This window comes from Pipistrellus kuhlii, unplaced genomic scaffold (genome assembly GCF_014108245.1).
Source record: "Pipistrellus kuhlii isolate mPipKuh1 unplaced genomic scaffold, mPipKuh1.p scaffold_m20_p_13, whole genome shotgun sequence".
NCBI lineage: Eukaryota > Metazoa > Chordata > Mammalia > Chiroptera > Vespertilionidae > Pipistrellus > Pipistrellus kuhlii.
Window position 1 is genome coordinate 29,635,494 of NW_023425438.1, and position 16,943 is coordinate 29,652,436.

Below are 16,943 nucleotides of genomic sequence, written 5' to 3' on the forward strand. Positions count from 1 at the left end.
TTGAACCAAACAACTGAGGTAAAACTAATGGTAGTATTTAGGGATGCATCCTTATGTGGTAAAGGATAAAAGCAAGAAGTAAGTACTTGTAAAAGACAGGACAGAGATTACCTTTTGGGAGAAAGAGGCAGGTATGGGCCCTTGGAGAATGGGCCCATGGGGACTCCTGGAGTGTTGCAAATACTCTGTTTCTTAATGTGGATGGTGGTCACATTAATGCTCTTGGTTATTCTTTAGGTATACATTTATGTCTCATGCTTTTTTCTTGAGAAATGCTAAAATGGTGGATATCACTAGGCAAAGAATAACAAAAACATATGCCTTGGCCAGTGTGGGTATGTGGTTAGGTCATCAGCCCTCAAACCGAAGGATCCTGGGTTCAATTCCTGGTTAGTGGTTCGCTCCCAGCCCCTGGTTAGGGTGCATGCAGGAGGCCAGCAGTGGATGTAAGAGAGACACATCAATCTCTCTCTCTCTCTTTCCTCCCCTCTCTTTCCCTCCATCCTTCCCTTTCACTCTCTCTGAAAAGCAATGGAAAAAAATATCCTCAGGTGAGAATTAACAACAAAAACATAGTCATCTTTAAAGGAATTTGTCTATAATGAACCAACCTCTCCAATTTAATGTCTCTTGTACAACAGGGTTGTAAAGTGAGGGACCACATAGTTGGTCTTCATGGTCAAGGTGAAGGTGCAGATTCGCTGTCCTATTCAACTGCTAGAATACTGGAGGATCTACACAAACACAAAGATGTCATTGTTGTTCCTTTTTCTAAAGATAAAGTTAGGTGAGATAGGGGGTGGGGTGGGGTGGGGTGGGGTGGGAGAGGGATGCTGTACTGCATGTTTTTTCAGTGAGTCCCATCTCAGAATCATCTGCTGTGCTTCCCTAATCACTAATATTAGTCCTCAAATAGTTTATAGTATTTCAGAAAGCTTAACTGGAATTATATGTTAGCTTACATTAAGAGCAAGCAGATGTTTATTTGATAGGAAAAGCACTTCAGAATATTGGCGGTCCAGAAGTGGAAAAACTGATCAAAGGAGTCGTTGGTGATTGAAAGGTTAGGATCCAATTTTTGAGGTGTTTTTATTTTATTTTCACAAATTATTTAAGCTCATCCTAAATGCTTGATTGACACAACTTAGAAAAATAGTCATTGGTGAGGTTATCTTTGCATAAATTTGAGCTCCTTGAAGTCAGTAATTTCTGAAGTTACTTCTGTCATCTTATAACTACAGCAGGCTGTCAGGTTGAAGGTAGGAGAACCCTTAAAATTCAGGCGTCTTCAAACTACAGCCCGCGGGCCACATGCGGCCCGCAGAGGAGTCTGATCCGGCCCGCCAGGTTTTTTGGGCAGTGAGTGCAGCCGAGGTGTTACAGTAGGAATTAGTAGTTCATATAGTCCGGCCCTCCAGCTCTCTGAGGGACCGTGATCTGGCCCCCACTTTAAAAAGTTTGAGGACCCCTGCCCTAAAGGCTGTTCGCAGGTCTTTATAGGAGCCCATTATAGGAGCCCATTTCACCACCTGGCAAGTATGATGCCTGGAGATCAATGGTGTGATTTCTGTGTAGAGTGACTTCTGTAGGGGAATCACTAGATGAATAAAGAAATGTAAAAGTTGAAGTGGCGCCAGGACCGGTTTGGCTCAGTGGATAGAGCGTCGGCCTGCGGGCTGAAAGGTCCCGGGTTCGATTCCGGTCAAGGGCATGTACCTTGGTTGTGGGCGCATCCCCAGTAGGGGGTGTGCAAGAGGCAGCTGATCGATGATTTTCTCTCATCGATGTTTCTAACTCTCTATCCCTCTCTCTTCCTCTCTGTGAAAAATCAATAAAATATATATTTAAAAAAAAAAAAAGTTGAAGTGGCATACCTTATGCTAAAGAAATATCATTTAAATTCCTAAAAAAATGAACACTTCTCCATCAAATGCCTTTTTCTTCCTAGTGATTCTGGGATTGGCCCCTGTGATGAGAAGGGTCTGGATTGTGATGTTTTACTGGAGCCAAATACACCATGGGGCCCCAAAAGTGGAGAGCTCAACGCTGTGAGTAGCTTGTTTCACTTATTCTTTATTTATATAAATAACTGATGGCATTTAATCTTTAAAAGAAACCTGATCAGTTTAAATTGAAATTGAAATTTTTAGTAATAAGTATTTACTGATTACCTGATCATACCACGGTATTATGCTTAATTATTAGGACTCCAAGGATAATAGGACACATTTGTCCTTAAAGAATTAATAACTAATTGATTTCAGTTTTAGGGAAAAATATATCATGGCCTTTAGAGTTTTTATTATGGGTAAATAATCCTATCTAATAAAGAGGTAATATGCAAATTGACTGTCACTCCAACACACAAGATGGCCACCCCCATGTGGACAAAAGATGGCCACCACAAGATGATCAGCAGGAAAGGGTAGTTAGGGGTGACTGGGCCCACAGGGGAGGGCAGTTAGAGGTGACCACGTCATCAGGGGAGGGCAGTTAGGGACAATCAGGCCGGTAGGGGAACAGTTAGGCATTGATCAGGCTGGCGGGGCAGTGGTTAGGGGGTGATCAGGCTGGCCAGCAGAAGCAGTTAGGAGCAATCAGGCAGGCAGACAGACAAGTGATTGGGAGCCAGCAGTCCAGGATTGTGAGTTCAGGCCTAAATGGGCGGTTGGACATCCCTCAAGGAGTCCCACATTGGAGAGGTTGCAGGCTGGGCTGAGGGACAACCCCCCTCTGTGCATGAATTTTGTGCACCAGGCCTCTAGTGATTTTTTTATAAATATAGTATAAATGGTATAGTTTATTCCCTCTTAGTCCTATAAACTTTTTGGTAAAAAATTCTTTTTTTTAAATTGAATCAGGAGTGCATTTAGTTTTTCCAAAATTTCAAAACTAAAATATATGAACATGAACAGAAAGCTTTAATTCTTGTTGCCAACAGCCAGGAAGTCTCTGTTTGCTGGTGAGCTTCCTGCCTTCTTGTCCGCTGAGGTGGCCTTCACTTGAGAAAGTGAAATACTCCTTGTAAAAGAGGTTATAAACTCCAGCTGGCTATAAGTGTTCAGTTATTAACATTTATTTCCGAACTGTATACAAAATAGCAAATTAGATTTCTTGAATATTCATATATAATCTAGTTCTTTAATTTATAAAATATAAACATTAAAAAATGATTGAACAGGAAGCCACTGTCTTCCAGGGGTGCCCAAGATTTTATCCTATGAGGCTCCCCAAGGCTCAGCCAGCACTCCAGAGGGAGACCTTCTGTTTGAGGGGGGAAAAGGTGATTGAAATAGTTTAAAAAACTAACATTATGTCTACATGTGATTTGCTTGTCCTTTGGAAATTACACTAAGAAATGTCTTTTGGATTTTTTGTTTTTTGTTTTGATAAACATATACATCTTCTCTAGACAGGGGATATAAAAGATAATAAATCATTTTCAGCCTGAATTTAAAATTATATTTCAACCTGAAAGGGAACTATAGTTGTAACTTTTAAAAATTATTCTACAATATCCATATAAAAATAAGGAGCTGCAACCTGGGTATATACAGATTTATTAATATCTTATTCTTTTGTCTTTTTTATAGTTTTTATCACTGAAAAACTGGACTCTGCAATTGGTAAGTAAACAACTATATCCCACTTTCATGAATCTCTTTCTTGCTTCAGTTTAGTTTAATATAATGTTATCAATGAATTATTTTATAGATTTTAGTTAAACGTTTATTATCTTTTTTGGTGTCTACAATTTTGTACTTTACTAAAAATGTTATTGTTTAAAACAGACAACATATTCTATTATCTGGCTGTATAATTTATAAGTCTATTAAATGACTTACTGAAAATTATTTTTATGTCACATTTAGAACATTGAACAAAGCAACAAATCTGTAATTGGAAATTTCTAATTATTTGGTCATTTGATTAGTTTGTTAATTGATTTTTTTTCTTTTTTACCTGTTTGCCATTACTATGCCGTCTGCCATTAGTATTCACAAAAATGGAGCCAGAATTGGATCAGTGATGACAGACAGTAGGGCGGATAGCTACAGGAAACAGATACGAATACATTTAAGTTTTCTAGGACCCCGCTGAATCAGAGAATGTGCACATGTGCTTGTTAATGAGACTACTTTAATATTGGCAATTATATTTTATTTTTCAATATATTTTTATTGATTTCAGAGAGGAAGGGAAAGGGAGAGATCGATTGAAATATCAATGATGAGAACCATTGATCAACTGCCTCCTGCATGCCCCACTGGGGATCCACCCCACAACCCAGGCATGTGCCCTTGACTGGAATTGAACCCAGGACCCTTCAGTCCACAAGCCAGCACTCTATCCACTGAGCCAAACCAGACAGGGCTATATTTTAATTTATTCTTAATATCAAGAAACATACATTCAGTTAAGTGATGAGGTACAATTTCAGCAAATACTGAGTACCTATCAGGTACTAGCCCATCATTCTGTTAGAATCTGTGAAGGAAATAAAAAAAATATTTGATGTAAAACAATCCTCAATGTTGTGCTAGGCAGTGGTCATTTTATTAGCTCTTGTTTGGCTCATTCGTTGAAAGTAAATTTAGATAAATGTGTTTGAAAAAATTCATTAGGGATGTGATAAATACTACATTTTTAATAAAATGAAAATTGTTTCTTTAATTCAGAAACAACAGTCATTATTTTCAGAAGAGGAAGAATATACCACCGGATCTGAGGTCACTGAAGATGAAGTTGGAGATGAAGAAGAAGTATCCAAGAAACAAAGTACATTTATTTCTAAATTAAAAATCAAGCCTTACTTTTAAGAAATATTTATTTTTATTGTTGAAAATATTACAGATATCCTCTTTTGTCCCCCAGAAACCCCAACTTCCTCAGACCTTCACCACACTATTGTCGGTGCATATAAATTCTTTGGTTAATCTGTTCTGCCTCCCTCCCACTCCCCTCTGAGATTCATTAGTCTATTCCATACTTCTATATCTCTGGATCTATTTTGTTAATCAGTTTATTGTTTATTTTTCACTTTTTTCTCTCTCTTTGTTGTTTATTTTATTCATTAGATTCCACATATGAGTGAGATCATATGATACTTGTCTTTCTCTGATAGGAATATCAATGATGAGAGAGAACCATTGATTGGCTGTCTCCTCCATGCCTCCCACTGGGAATTGAGTCTGCAACCTGAGCATGTGCTCTGACCAGAAACTGAACCGTGACCTCCTGGCTCATAAATCAATCTCGAACACTGAGCCATGCCGGGCGGTTAGGGTTACCTTTTCTCAACATCCTTGCCACCAATTGTTTTCTTTTCCACCTGTTTGCCATTGTGACAGGTGTGGAGTAATACATCATTGTTGTTTTAATTCTCATCTATCTGATGGTTTGTGACATGGAGCATTTTTTCATATGTCTCTTAGCTATCTGTATGTCCTCTTTCTAAATTTAAAATCAAGCCTTACTTTTATGAAGGGATGTATTCTGAAGGCTTTAATGCAACAGATGAGGACTTGGCTTTCTAAATCTACATATTGGCTTATGATATAGAGAATAAAGGAAGCTCCATCAAGATTTCCTAAAGTTGGAACTAACACAGAATACTCATAAAATTGTAAAGAAAGTGCAGTGTACTGAGAATCCTCCAAGTTTTTATTTCAGATGTAACCTCTAATGGGTCTCTCAAAATGTATGACTCACATCATAATACTTGAGATGATTTGAAGTGACACTCAAATGAAACATTGACTAACAGTCATCAAAATGTGATTCTAAAAAATTAAAAACATGATTTTATACAACTAGAGAATGAGCTTATGTCAAAGATTTTCAAATCTGCTGACCGGTTTGGCTCAGTGGATAGAGTGTTGGCCTGCGAACTGAAGGGTCGCAGGTTCGATTCCGGTCAAGGGCATGTACCTTGGTTACAGGCATATCTCCAGTAGGGGGTGTGCAGGAGACAGCTGATTGATGTTTCGCTCTCATCCATGTTTCTAACTCTCTATCCCTCTCCCTTCCTCTCTGAAAAAAAATCAATAATATATATATATATATATATATATTTATTTATTTATTTATTTATTTATTTATTTTTTTAATTTTCAAATCACTGGTGAGAGAAACAGCAGGGAAAGTAGTTCAAAGAGCATTTCAAGACTCAGATTTTCCTACAATGCAATAGACCTATGATCTTTGGGGTTATCTTTTCTACAAGATAGAAATCATTTTCATTTTTATTAAACACAAAAATCTGCAAGTTAACATGAAACTTAACAGAATCTGAGCCCTCAGTCAATAGTAGATGGGAAAAGTCAAATACAAGGACATTCTCTTAGAGAATTAAACAGTCCTTGTGTGGGTCTGTGTAACAGTCCTCCAGTAGACACTGAAAGAACTTGCAATCCACCCTTTGTTTTATTTCCAAGTTTTATATAATTTTTCTTTAGCTGTAGTCCTTTACCAATTATTTTTCAATTCTAATTAGTCATGGAGAAAATACTACTGTTGTATGTTTTTTTCACAGTTGATTAAGATATAATTTACATGTAATAAGATTCACCCTTTTTAAAATGTGTACACATTGATGAGTTTTGGCATATGATTGTATAACCAGCACCAAAATCAAGACCTAGAGCATCTCTCCAAGAAGCTACCTCCTGTCCCTTTACACTCAGTCACCTTGGCTCACTCCCAACCCCAGGCAACCACAGTACTAAGCTTTCTGTCACGATGTTTTCCTTTTCTAACATCTCGTCTGTGTGGAATTCTGAGTAGCTTTTTATGTCTGACTTCTTTCACTACTATGATGTTTTTGAGACCCATATTGCATATGTTAATAGTTTGTTCCTTCTTATTGCAGAGTAGTAGTCTATTGTGTGAATATACCATAATTTGTTTATCCAGTCTCCATTTCATGAACATTTGAATTGTTTCCAGTTTTTGGCTCTTATGAATAATGCTGTTGTGAACATTAGTGTAAACCCTTGTGAACACAAGGGTTTTATTGTTTGGAATTAACAAGTGCTTAAGAGAAATATATGGAACTTATGCTCCTAACATTAATTTTCTATTATCAGGGAAAAAGGAGAAGCCAAAGAAGTTCACTAAACAACCAAAAAAGCAGATGTCTTCACCCTGTGGTCAGAAGAAAGAAAAGGTATTGGAAAAGGTAATTCTAAATTATATACTACTTTTTTTTTCTTTTTAATATATTTTTATTGATTTTAAAGAGAAACCAAGAGGGAGAGAGAGAAAAAAACATCAATGACGAGAGAGAATCATAGATTGGCTGCCTCCTGCATGCCCCACATTGGGGATTGAGCCTGCAACCTGGGCATATGCCCTGATGGGGAATCGAACTGTGACCTCCTGGTTCAAGGGTTGATGCTCAACCACTGAACCACACCAGCTGGGCTGGTCCAATGTCCTTTATTTTTTTATTTTAATTTCTTTACTGATTAAGGTATCACATATTTGTCCTCATCCCCCCATTCCTAGCCCTCTCCCCTCCCCACGCATGTCCCTACCTCCCTGTTATCCATGACCACACTAATCTAAAGTTCATACTGAGAAATAAGCAAGCAAGTATAGCCAGGGCAAATATGAAAAAGAAGAGAAGCAAATATTCAAAATGGAATGCTAGCAGTATAAAATGAATAAAATATTATAAAGACTGAGATTAATATCTCTAAGATGTATTAATAGGTGAAAAAAGTAAAGTGAAAAATAGCATGTAGTATTGGTGAACGAATATATATGAATATGTTGAATGTAAATAAAATACCTCTCAAGCCCTAGCCAGTTATGGTTCAGTGACTAGAGTGTCGGCCTGTGGACTGAAGGGTCTCAGGTTTAATTCTGGTCAAGGGCACATGCCCGGGTTATGGGTTTGGTTCCCAATAAGGGGGGTGCAGGAAGCAGCCAATCAATGATTCCTTCTCATCATTGATGTTTCTTTCCCTCTCCCTTCCTTTCTGAAATCAATAAAAATATTAAAATATATACACTGAGTGGCCAGATTATGATGATCTCTGAACACAATAATCTGGCCACTCAGTGTATATCCTATATAATAAAAGGCTAATATGCAAATTGTCCCCTTTACCAGGAGTTCGACCAGCAGGCAGGCTGGCCAACTGCCCATGTCCCCTCCTCCTGGCCAGGCTGGCCAGACCCCACCCATGCACAAATTCATGCACTAGGCCTACACACACACACTAAGTGGCCAGATTATTATGCATTCAGAGATCATAATAATCTGGCGTGTGTGTGTGTGTGTGTGTGTGTGTGTGTTGAAAGCTACATAAGAACTTGATAATATTGGTTGCCTCTAAGAAGTGGAACTGAATGTCTGGGGGCAGAGGATTTTTACTGTGTGTGCTGCTGGTACCTTTTGAATTTTGAACCAATATTTAAAGATAAAATAAATACACTTTAAAATGAAATAAAATAGACTTTAAATGCCCATCAGCAGATCAGTGGTTTAAAAAACTGTGTATACCTACACAATGGAATACTATGCTTCTGTAAAAAAGAAAGAACTCTTATCGTTTGCAACAGCATGGTTGGACCTAGAGAACATTATGCTAAGTGAAATAAGCCAGTCAGAGAAGGATAAGTATCACATGATCTCACTCATTTGTGGAATATGATGAGCAACATAAACTGATGTACAAAAATAGATATAGAGGCATAGAAACATTGAACAGACCAACAAACCTTAGAGGGAGGGTAGGGGAGAGTGAGAGGCGTAGGTAAAAGATCAACCAAAGGACTTGTATGCACGCATATAAACATAACCAGTAGACACAGACACTAGGAATGTGCTAGGGGGTGGGAGCAGCCGGGGGAGGTCAATAAGGGGAAAAGGAGAGTTACGTAACACTTTCAACAACAAAGAATTTAAAAAAGAAAAAGAAAAATGTTATGTAACTATGACCACCTTGTTGTTCTTTAAAAAGTGAATTAAACCTGCCCTAACTGGTTTGGCTCAGTGGATAGAGCGTCGGCCTGCTCTTTCAAGGATCCCGGGTTCTATTCCAGTCAAGGGCATGTACCTTGTCAGTGGGGAGTGTGCAGGAGGCAGCTGATTGATGTTTCTCTCTCATCAATGTTTCTAACTCTCTATCCCTCTCCCCTCCTTTCTGTAAAAAATCAATAAAATATATTTCTAAAAAGGGAAATAAACGTAATGTTACTACAAAAACAATTTTTTTAAATAAATTATAGAGGCTGGGACAAACATAGATTTACAGTTGTGAGTACCTGAAGCACAGAGTTTATTCTTGTATTATTATTTATTAATTGTATTATTTTCCATACAAACAACTGTATATCTACGTTTGGCCCATCAAGTATTTTATATTTTTTTAATATAATTATTATTTCTCCGTGTCATCAAAGAAAGGGGTAAAAAGCCAGGTAGGAATAAGAGAACAGTAAGAACCACAGTTGGCTAAAGAAAAGCCATGGATTCCAAAGTGTGTAAAAGCTGGGGTTGAGACAAGTTCCTCACAATTGGTGGGGTGTACATTTATCTTCGTGCTAAGTACCACAGGCACACAAATGGGTGAATTATAACAAATTGCCTAAGCTGCCGAAACCGGTTTGGCTCAGCGGTAGAGCGTCGGCCTGCGGACTGAAAGGTCCCAGGTTCGATTCCGGTCAAGGGCATGTACATTGGTTGCGGGCACATCCCCAGTGGGTGGTGTGCAAGAGGCAGCTGATCGATGTTTCTCTCTCATCGACATTTCTAGCTCTCTATCTCTCTCCCTTCATCTCTGTAAAAAAATCAATAAAATATTAAAAAATAAAACAAATTGCCTAAGCTGGGGCTTCCAGATCAGACAAATAAAGCTGGGTTCAAATTCCAAGTTTGTTTCTCTTTGGATACAATTCTTAATTTTTACAAACCGGTTTTATTATCCTATATAATAAAAGGCCAGCCACCAAAAGTGTAATGGCCAGAGACCAGAACCACCACGGCCCCTCACCAGGCTGGCCCACCACCAAGCAAGCATTTAGGGGCGATCAGATAGTGGTGAGGGGTGATCAGGTAGGCAGACCAATGGTTAGGGATGATCAGGTAGGCAGGCAAGTGGTTAGGGGTGGTCAGGTAGGCAGGCCAGCGGTTAGGGGCCATCAGGTAGGCAGACAGCCCCTCACAGGGCTGGCCCCGCCCCCAGCAAAGAAAGAGGGAGGCCCAGGCCACCAGTGGCGACTCTGTGGCCGGTGTGCCGCTGGCCAGTGATCACCCTGCAGAAGGAGGCCCAGGCCAGCCAAGCCTTCACACCCTATGCCTGTCTCCTGCAGAGGGAGGTCACCAGTGGCAGTGGAGGGGGAGGGGGACAGCGCTGCACAGATGGCAAGCATTGGCAGCAGCAGGTTGGGGCCAGCTGCCTGCAGCCCGTGGAAGAAAAACCCTGATAGGCCCTGATCTCAGGCCAGGCCTGGGGACCCTACCCGAGGGGTCCCGGATGGAGAGGGTGTGCAGGCCAGGCTGAGGGGATCTCTTCCCCCCACCCCTCAGTGCATGAATTTTTGTGCTCCGGACCCCTAGTAGAGGTAATAACACCTGTCTCACATGATTGTTGTAAGGCTTAAATGAAATACTTGTAATGCTCATAGTACAGCATTTTGCACTCATTAAATGTAAACTTTTATTATTAACTATTGCACTAATCAGTAAATATGTTCTAATTGGGCCTTAATGTTGTCTACTTTTTTTTAGTCAACTGCTAGAGATGTGTCTCCTTTCCTGTAAGTATTGCTCCTGAATCCAGTCAAATATTTACTCTGAAAGCACCAGAGCTGACTTTTGTTTAACTTTTCACTAGTGTGAGTGTGCAGAAGAATAAGTGGGATGTCACAAGATCCTTGAGATTCAACCAGGATGCACAAAGAGAAGATGGTAAGTTTTGTTATTTGTGTAATATGCAAGTTAGGTATAAATAACAATAATAGGAATCTTTTATATTGTGAAGTATGCTGAATAGCTTTAAAGTTTTCAACTGGAATAAGGCTCAGAATTAAAACATTTCTTAGACATCAACCAGAGTTCATTACTAGACAATCACAGTAGATAATTATTTTATGTACGTGTATGGTTTTAAGGTCTCTACTTTCACTCTAAAGATGACAAAATATGTTTTAGGCTGATGTACAGTAATCTTAAAAGCATGAAAATTAGCCATGTAGGAGCCATTTTTCCACTTGTAGTCTAAAATTCTTCAACGATAAATAGGTTGTTTATTTTCATAAACACTTGATGGTTGCAATCTTTTTTAAGAAATAAAAGTTATAAATCACCCTTATAAAAAGTAAGGTTTACTATTTTTTTACCTTCAGATCAGCGACGGATGTCTGAGATTACAGGGCACCTTATAAAGATGAGATTGGGTGATCTGGACCGAGTAAAGGCAAAGGAATCGAAAGAAGTAAGAATTATGAACTAGTGCCCTATGCCTGCTTAGATATGCCTTCCTACTTCTGTTCATCATGAGGAATATAAAGGTGTTTTAGAAATAATTTTAAGAGAATGATTTAAATATTTTTATTATATATTCTATACCGGTTAGCCAATTCATTCACATAAAAGTTTTCTACTACCTCTTATGTCCGTGGTTCATAGGTCCTCTGTAACACATACAATAAAGTTCATTGTCACTGGATGTGTGATGTCACACCAGCGGAGGCTGACCAGATGCTGACTATCCAGAGCAGGCATCTTCAAACTACGGCCCGCGGGCCACATGCGGCCCGCAGAGGAGTCTGATCCGGCCCGCCAGGTTTTTTGGGCAGTGAGCGCAGCCGAGGTGTTACAGTAGGAATTAGTAGTTCATATAGTCCGGCCCTCCAGCTCTCTGAGAGACCGTGATCTGGCCCCCACTTTAAAAAGTTTGAGGACCCCTGATCCAGAGGGTGACTTTGAAGAAGTTGCTGATTTGATTAAACCCTTCTTTCAGGGCTTAGATGTTATCTCTAAAATAAAATATTATCTTGCTGAAAATGATGACTAGAAATACCTATGTTTTTACTAGAATTACATAATCATAACATTATGTATTATCACAGTATTGGTACTGTTTAGTTATACTCTTGCCGCTGTTTTTTAAAAATTTTTTAAAGAGTTGGATTTCTTCTTCTTTAAAAAATATATTTTACTGATTTTTTACAGAGAGGAAGGGAAAGGGTTAGAGAGTCAGAAACATTGATGAGAGAGAAACATCCATCAGCTGCCTCCTGCACACACCCCCACACGCCCACCGGGGATGTGCCTGCAACCAAGGTACATGCCCTTGACTGGAACTGAACCTGGGACCCTTGAGTCCGCAAATGGACATGCTGTCCACTGAACCAAACCAGTCAGAGCTGTTTTTAATTTTTTTTTTAATTATTGATTTCAGAGAGGAAGGGAGAGGGAGAGAGATAGAAACATCAATGATGAGAGAAAATCATTGATGAGCTGCTTCCTGGACGCTTCCTACCAGGGATCGAGCTAGCAACCTGGGCCTATAACCTCGACCAGAATCAAACCTGGGGCCCCAAAGGCCGACACTCTAGCCACGAACCAAACCAGCTAGGACTTGCCCCTATTTTTTTATTTAATAATTTACTTCCCTATAAAATTTCTAAGAGAAAACATAGGCAAAATATTTTTGTGACCTGGATTAGACAAATAATGTATATCTTAGCTACAACACCAAAAACATGACCAATAAAAGAAAAAAATTAATAAATTGGACTTTATAAAAATGTAAAACTCTTTTTGAAAGACACTAATAAGAAAATGAAAAGACAGATCATAAGCTATGAGAAAATACGTGTAAAACACTTATCTGGTAAAGGATTTGTATTCAGAATATACTGTAACTCAAAACTCAGAAATAAAAGAAAGAATCCATTAAAAGAAAAGGTCAAAAGATTAACCATACATTTCTTAAAAGAAGGACATAGGTAGCAAATAAGCAAACGAAAAGCTGCAACACATTTTTTAAAAATATTTTATTGATTTCAGAGAGGAAGGGAGAGAGAGAGAGAGAGAAACATTAGTGATGAGAATCATTGATTAGCTGCCTCCTGCACACACCCTACTGAGGATGGAGCCTGCAACCAGGGCATATGCCTTGAAGGGTAATCAAACCTGAGATCTCCTGGTTCCTCAGTAGACGCTCATGGCCGAGTGAGATGCAACAGATTTTATCATTAGGGAAATATAAATTAAAACCTCAATGATATACCAACTAGAAAATCTAAAGATTTTTTTTAAACATGCTAGCAAGAATGTGGATCAACTGGAACCCTCAACTATACCAAGTAGGGATACGAAAGGAATGATCACTTTGGAAAACACTTTGGCAAGTTCTGTAACAAACTACTGAATGCAACAACACAAATGCATCTCATATACATTATGCGAAATGAAAGAAGCCAGATGCAAAAGTCCACAGATTGTATCACTCTATTTATATAATATTCTAGAAAAATGCAAAATCGTAGGGTCATAAAACAGATCGGTGGTTCCAAGAATTGGTAGTGTCAAATTGGTTAAAAGAGGCTCAAGGAGATTTTCTTGGGGTGAAGGAACAATTCTGTCTCCATGTAACAAATGGTTCACAGCTGTATGCATCTATCAAAACAAAATGTTTACTAAAAAAGGCAAATTTTAATGTATGTAAACGATAAGTCAAAGAGCCTGAATTTTCAAAAAATAAAGTTACTTTTACTAGTAAGTGCTTCCTGGACGCCTCCTGCTGGGGATTGAACCCACAACCTGGATATGTGCCCTTGACCGGAATTGAACCAGAGACCCTTCAGTCCGCAGGCCGACACCATTGAGCGAAACCGGCTAGGGCAAAAGTAATGCCATTTTAATAAAGCACAGCTTCTGTTGATTCTGTGAAGATTATGTCTAAATGTTATCCCTTTCCTCTGCAGTTTGCAGGCGGTATTTATTCCAGGCTTGAAGCACAAATCAGGGCCACGGTGCCAGTCAGTGCACGGCAGGGAAGCTCAGAGAAAAACACGAGGTAAATCAGCATAAGAGAATTCAGAGTGCCATTGGCTTCAAAGTGATTTTTTTTTTTTAAGGGAAAATCGTATGACACTAGAAGCACCTAATTTGAGTTTTGTTTTGTGTCAAGGATTAGACCATGACATTAATAAGAACCAGATTTTAACTTACTTAAAAGTTAAGACTTTAAAAGGTCATAAGCACAAAATTTAATGAAAGTATAGTTTTTATAAGTTTTCTGTTTATTGATTCAGTTCTGTTCTGACCCAACTGCTGATAAAAGTGTAAGCAGTAGTGTTACTGTGAATTAGCAGAATCTTATACTGTTTATGAGTTATATATTATTACTTTATATAAATCCTTGAAGTCTTTCTCATTCCTTGTTTTATTTCTCTCTTAAAAATCTAACTTGTGGGTCCTGCGTTATTTTATGTCACACATTTTCTTTTAAAGGTTAACATTTACTGAAATTGATCATTAATATTGTACTACACAAAGCCTTATCAGCAATGCAGAAAGCCAGAAAGCTCAGAAAACCACAAGATCTTTTTCATATATCTGTCAGTTCAAACCTAAACTGAGCTACTATAATGTTATTTGTAGTTTTTATTTATCTCAATGAAAATGTTCATTTGTTTCACTGTGAAGAATCATTAAAGCGTTTGATGATGGGACACTGCTCCAGATCCATAGCATACAATACATGTACCATATTATCTCCCCAAAACAAAAAAAAATCTGAATTTTACTCCAAGGGTTTTTAAAAAGGTATTATGGAGCTACATAAAGTTTCTTAAACTTTGATACTGTCAAGCAAGCATAACCTAAGCAGCAACTTTCTGTTGTTTTAGAAGCACCTCTGACCTTCTTTCCTGTTTAAAAAATGTAGGTCGAAAAGCCGTTTTGGTCCAGGGCGTCCTGCATAAAGCACCTTAACGTGCACCTACAGAGGCAGCAGACACACCTCCCGACATCCGAAATTGCTCACCTCTTGAAGATCTTCAGAATGATGACTTCTAAATGTTTTAAGTTATTTATTATTCTTGCAAACATTATAAATCAGAATGCTAAGGGAAGCATATAATTAGGTCTTATGAAATCCAATTGTAAATATGAAATTCTCATTTTCTTTTAGGGTGATGCTAGACTATATAGAAAATTAGTATTTACAAATTAGTATAGATTCCTAATATTTATTTATTTGAAAGAGAAGAGGCCTAAACACTTGATTAGCTAAAATCTCTTAAGACCTTAAAAAATTAGGCGAACACACCTGGTAGTGGTACTGTGCATGTGCGCCGACTGTGGCATGTTCCTGTGAACTGTGAGGTAGCGTTGAGCACTGCAGTTTGTGTGATGAAATTCTCAGTGATGCTGATTTTAAGTTTGCATGAATATTAAGGAGGGACAGATCTCAAGACTGCATTAAATAAAGTGTCATGGTGAGGTATATCTTGTGTTGGGCAGAAGGGCTAAATGTTTTCAGTGTTATTCCATGGACAGCACAATGTCAATCCAATTTTTTTTTCTTTTTTAATGTTTACCTCTATTGGTCATCTGAGCTGGAATTACTGATTATTGACTCTTTCTCTGTGAGGCTAGTGCCATCCTGAATTTGTTAAAATAACTGTTGATAGTTTTAGGATAGTAAATTATTTAGTTTGTCTGAGATATCCACTATACCATTCTCAGGGTTGTAAAACCCAACCATATGTCTATAGCTATTCAAATATTCCTTTAAAGCAGTTACAATTACTGCTTTAGAGCTGTCTAGGAAGAAAGATTCCCAAATACATTTGATGGGTGAAAAATTGCATATATCTGAGAGAATTCAAAATAAAATTCTATAGATCATGTTTTAATTTTTTTAACAAAGGAGAAAGAGTGCTCAGGGAAAATTTTTCCAAACTATAAGCACATTAAAAAGTATGTATTTAGGAACTATTTACATATATATATATATATATATATATATATATATATATGTCTCTTTAAGATGCACTGTTCCTAATTTAAATGAAGATTTGCCTTATAATTGACATTTCTTCAAAGTATTTAGCTGACTTTGATAATATGACAGAACAGCAATTTTTTTTGAAATATTGAAGTGTTACACTCAGTAAATACATACAGAAGCCATTATTTTTAGTGAGTGTTTGAGTTGATAAGTTAGATTTTATTTGGTGTTACATATATGGCTTGGCCAAGGTTTTCAAACTTCTGTTTAGAAACTTTTGTTGCAGTTTATTAAAAATATCAATTGATATTTTTGAAATGGATTATAAATTTTTTATTTTTAAGAGAAAATGATTTATAGCACATAATTTGTAAGCCCTGCTAAATACCAGAGTCTTGCTTAGTTTATTGTATTCTCTAATTTAAAGGATTTAGGCATATACGTGTGATATTGTGCTGTGACAGTCACAACCAGACGAGGAAAAGATGCTCTTTTGATTTTTAACTGATGATAACAAGGCAAATTGCTTTTCCCCTAGGGAGACTGTACCACTGAATTGATTTTTACAAACTACAATTTATCAGAATTCAATTCTCTTCAAAATGTGCTTTTTATTTTATTAATGTCTGTTGAACATAACACAAGTACCACATTTTATTCAAGCTCTTAATAGTATTTCTTTTGCCAAATACTTTGAGGTTTGACCTTACATTAATTCTGAAGTCACATTTCTTTAATTGAAATAAATGTTAATGACAAAAATAGTTTGAAAAGTGCCTTGATCTGAATCATTCCATCTTCTCAGGAAGGTCTCACCATATCCCTCCTCCCCCCTAATCAAGTTTCGTTCTCATTTTATAGGTGGAGAAGTAAGCTCAGAGGGGTAAAGGAACCCCACGGGGATTGGAATCTGGGCCTATCAGCACATTCCAACACCTTCTTGAAATAATATACCTTGGATTG

The 16,943-nt window shown here is 37.8% G+C and overlaps 1 protein-coding gene across 5 annotated transcripts in view; it reads left to right on the forward strand.

Annotated features, from left to right (window-relative positions):
• SANBR (SANT and BTB domain regulator of CSR) overlaps window positions 1-16,741 on the forward strand; it is a 42,546-nt gene extending 25,805 nt beyond the window's left edge. For all 5 annotated transcript variants that reach the window (XM_045580772.1, XM_036435453.2, XM_045580773.1 and 2 more), the window contains 10 exons: window positions 642-787; window positions 1,949-2,048; window positions 3,594-3,626; window positions 4,680-4,779; window positions 7,089-7,180; window positions 10,742-10,770; window positions 10,848-10,921; window positions 11,359-11,447; window positions 13,948-14,039; window positions 14,913-16,741. In XM_045580772.1, the coding sequence (XP_045436728.1) occupies window positions 642-787; window positions 1,949-2,048; window positions 3,594-3,626; window positions 4,680-4,779; window positions 7,089-7,180; window positions 10,742-10,770; window positions 10,848-10,921; window positions 11,359-11,447; window positions 13,948-14,039; window positions 14,913-14,949 (792 nt within the window). In that variant the 3' untranslated portion in view covers window positions 14,950-16,741. The remainder of the gene's footprint in view (window positions 1-641; window positions 788-1,948; window positions 2,049-3,593; window positions 3,627-4,679; window positions 4,780-7,088; window positions 7,181-10,741; window positions 10,771-10,847; window positions 10,922-11,358; window positions 11,448-13,947; window positions 14,040-14,912) is intronic.
• Window positions 16,742-16,943: the final 202 nt, after the last annotated feature.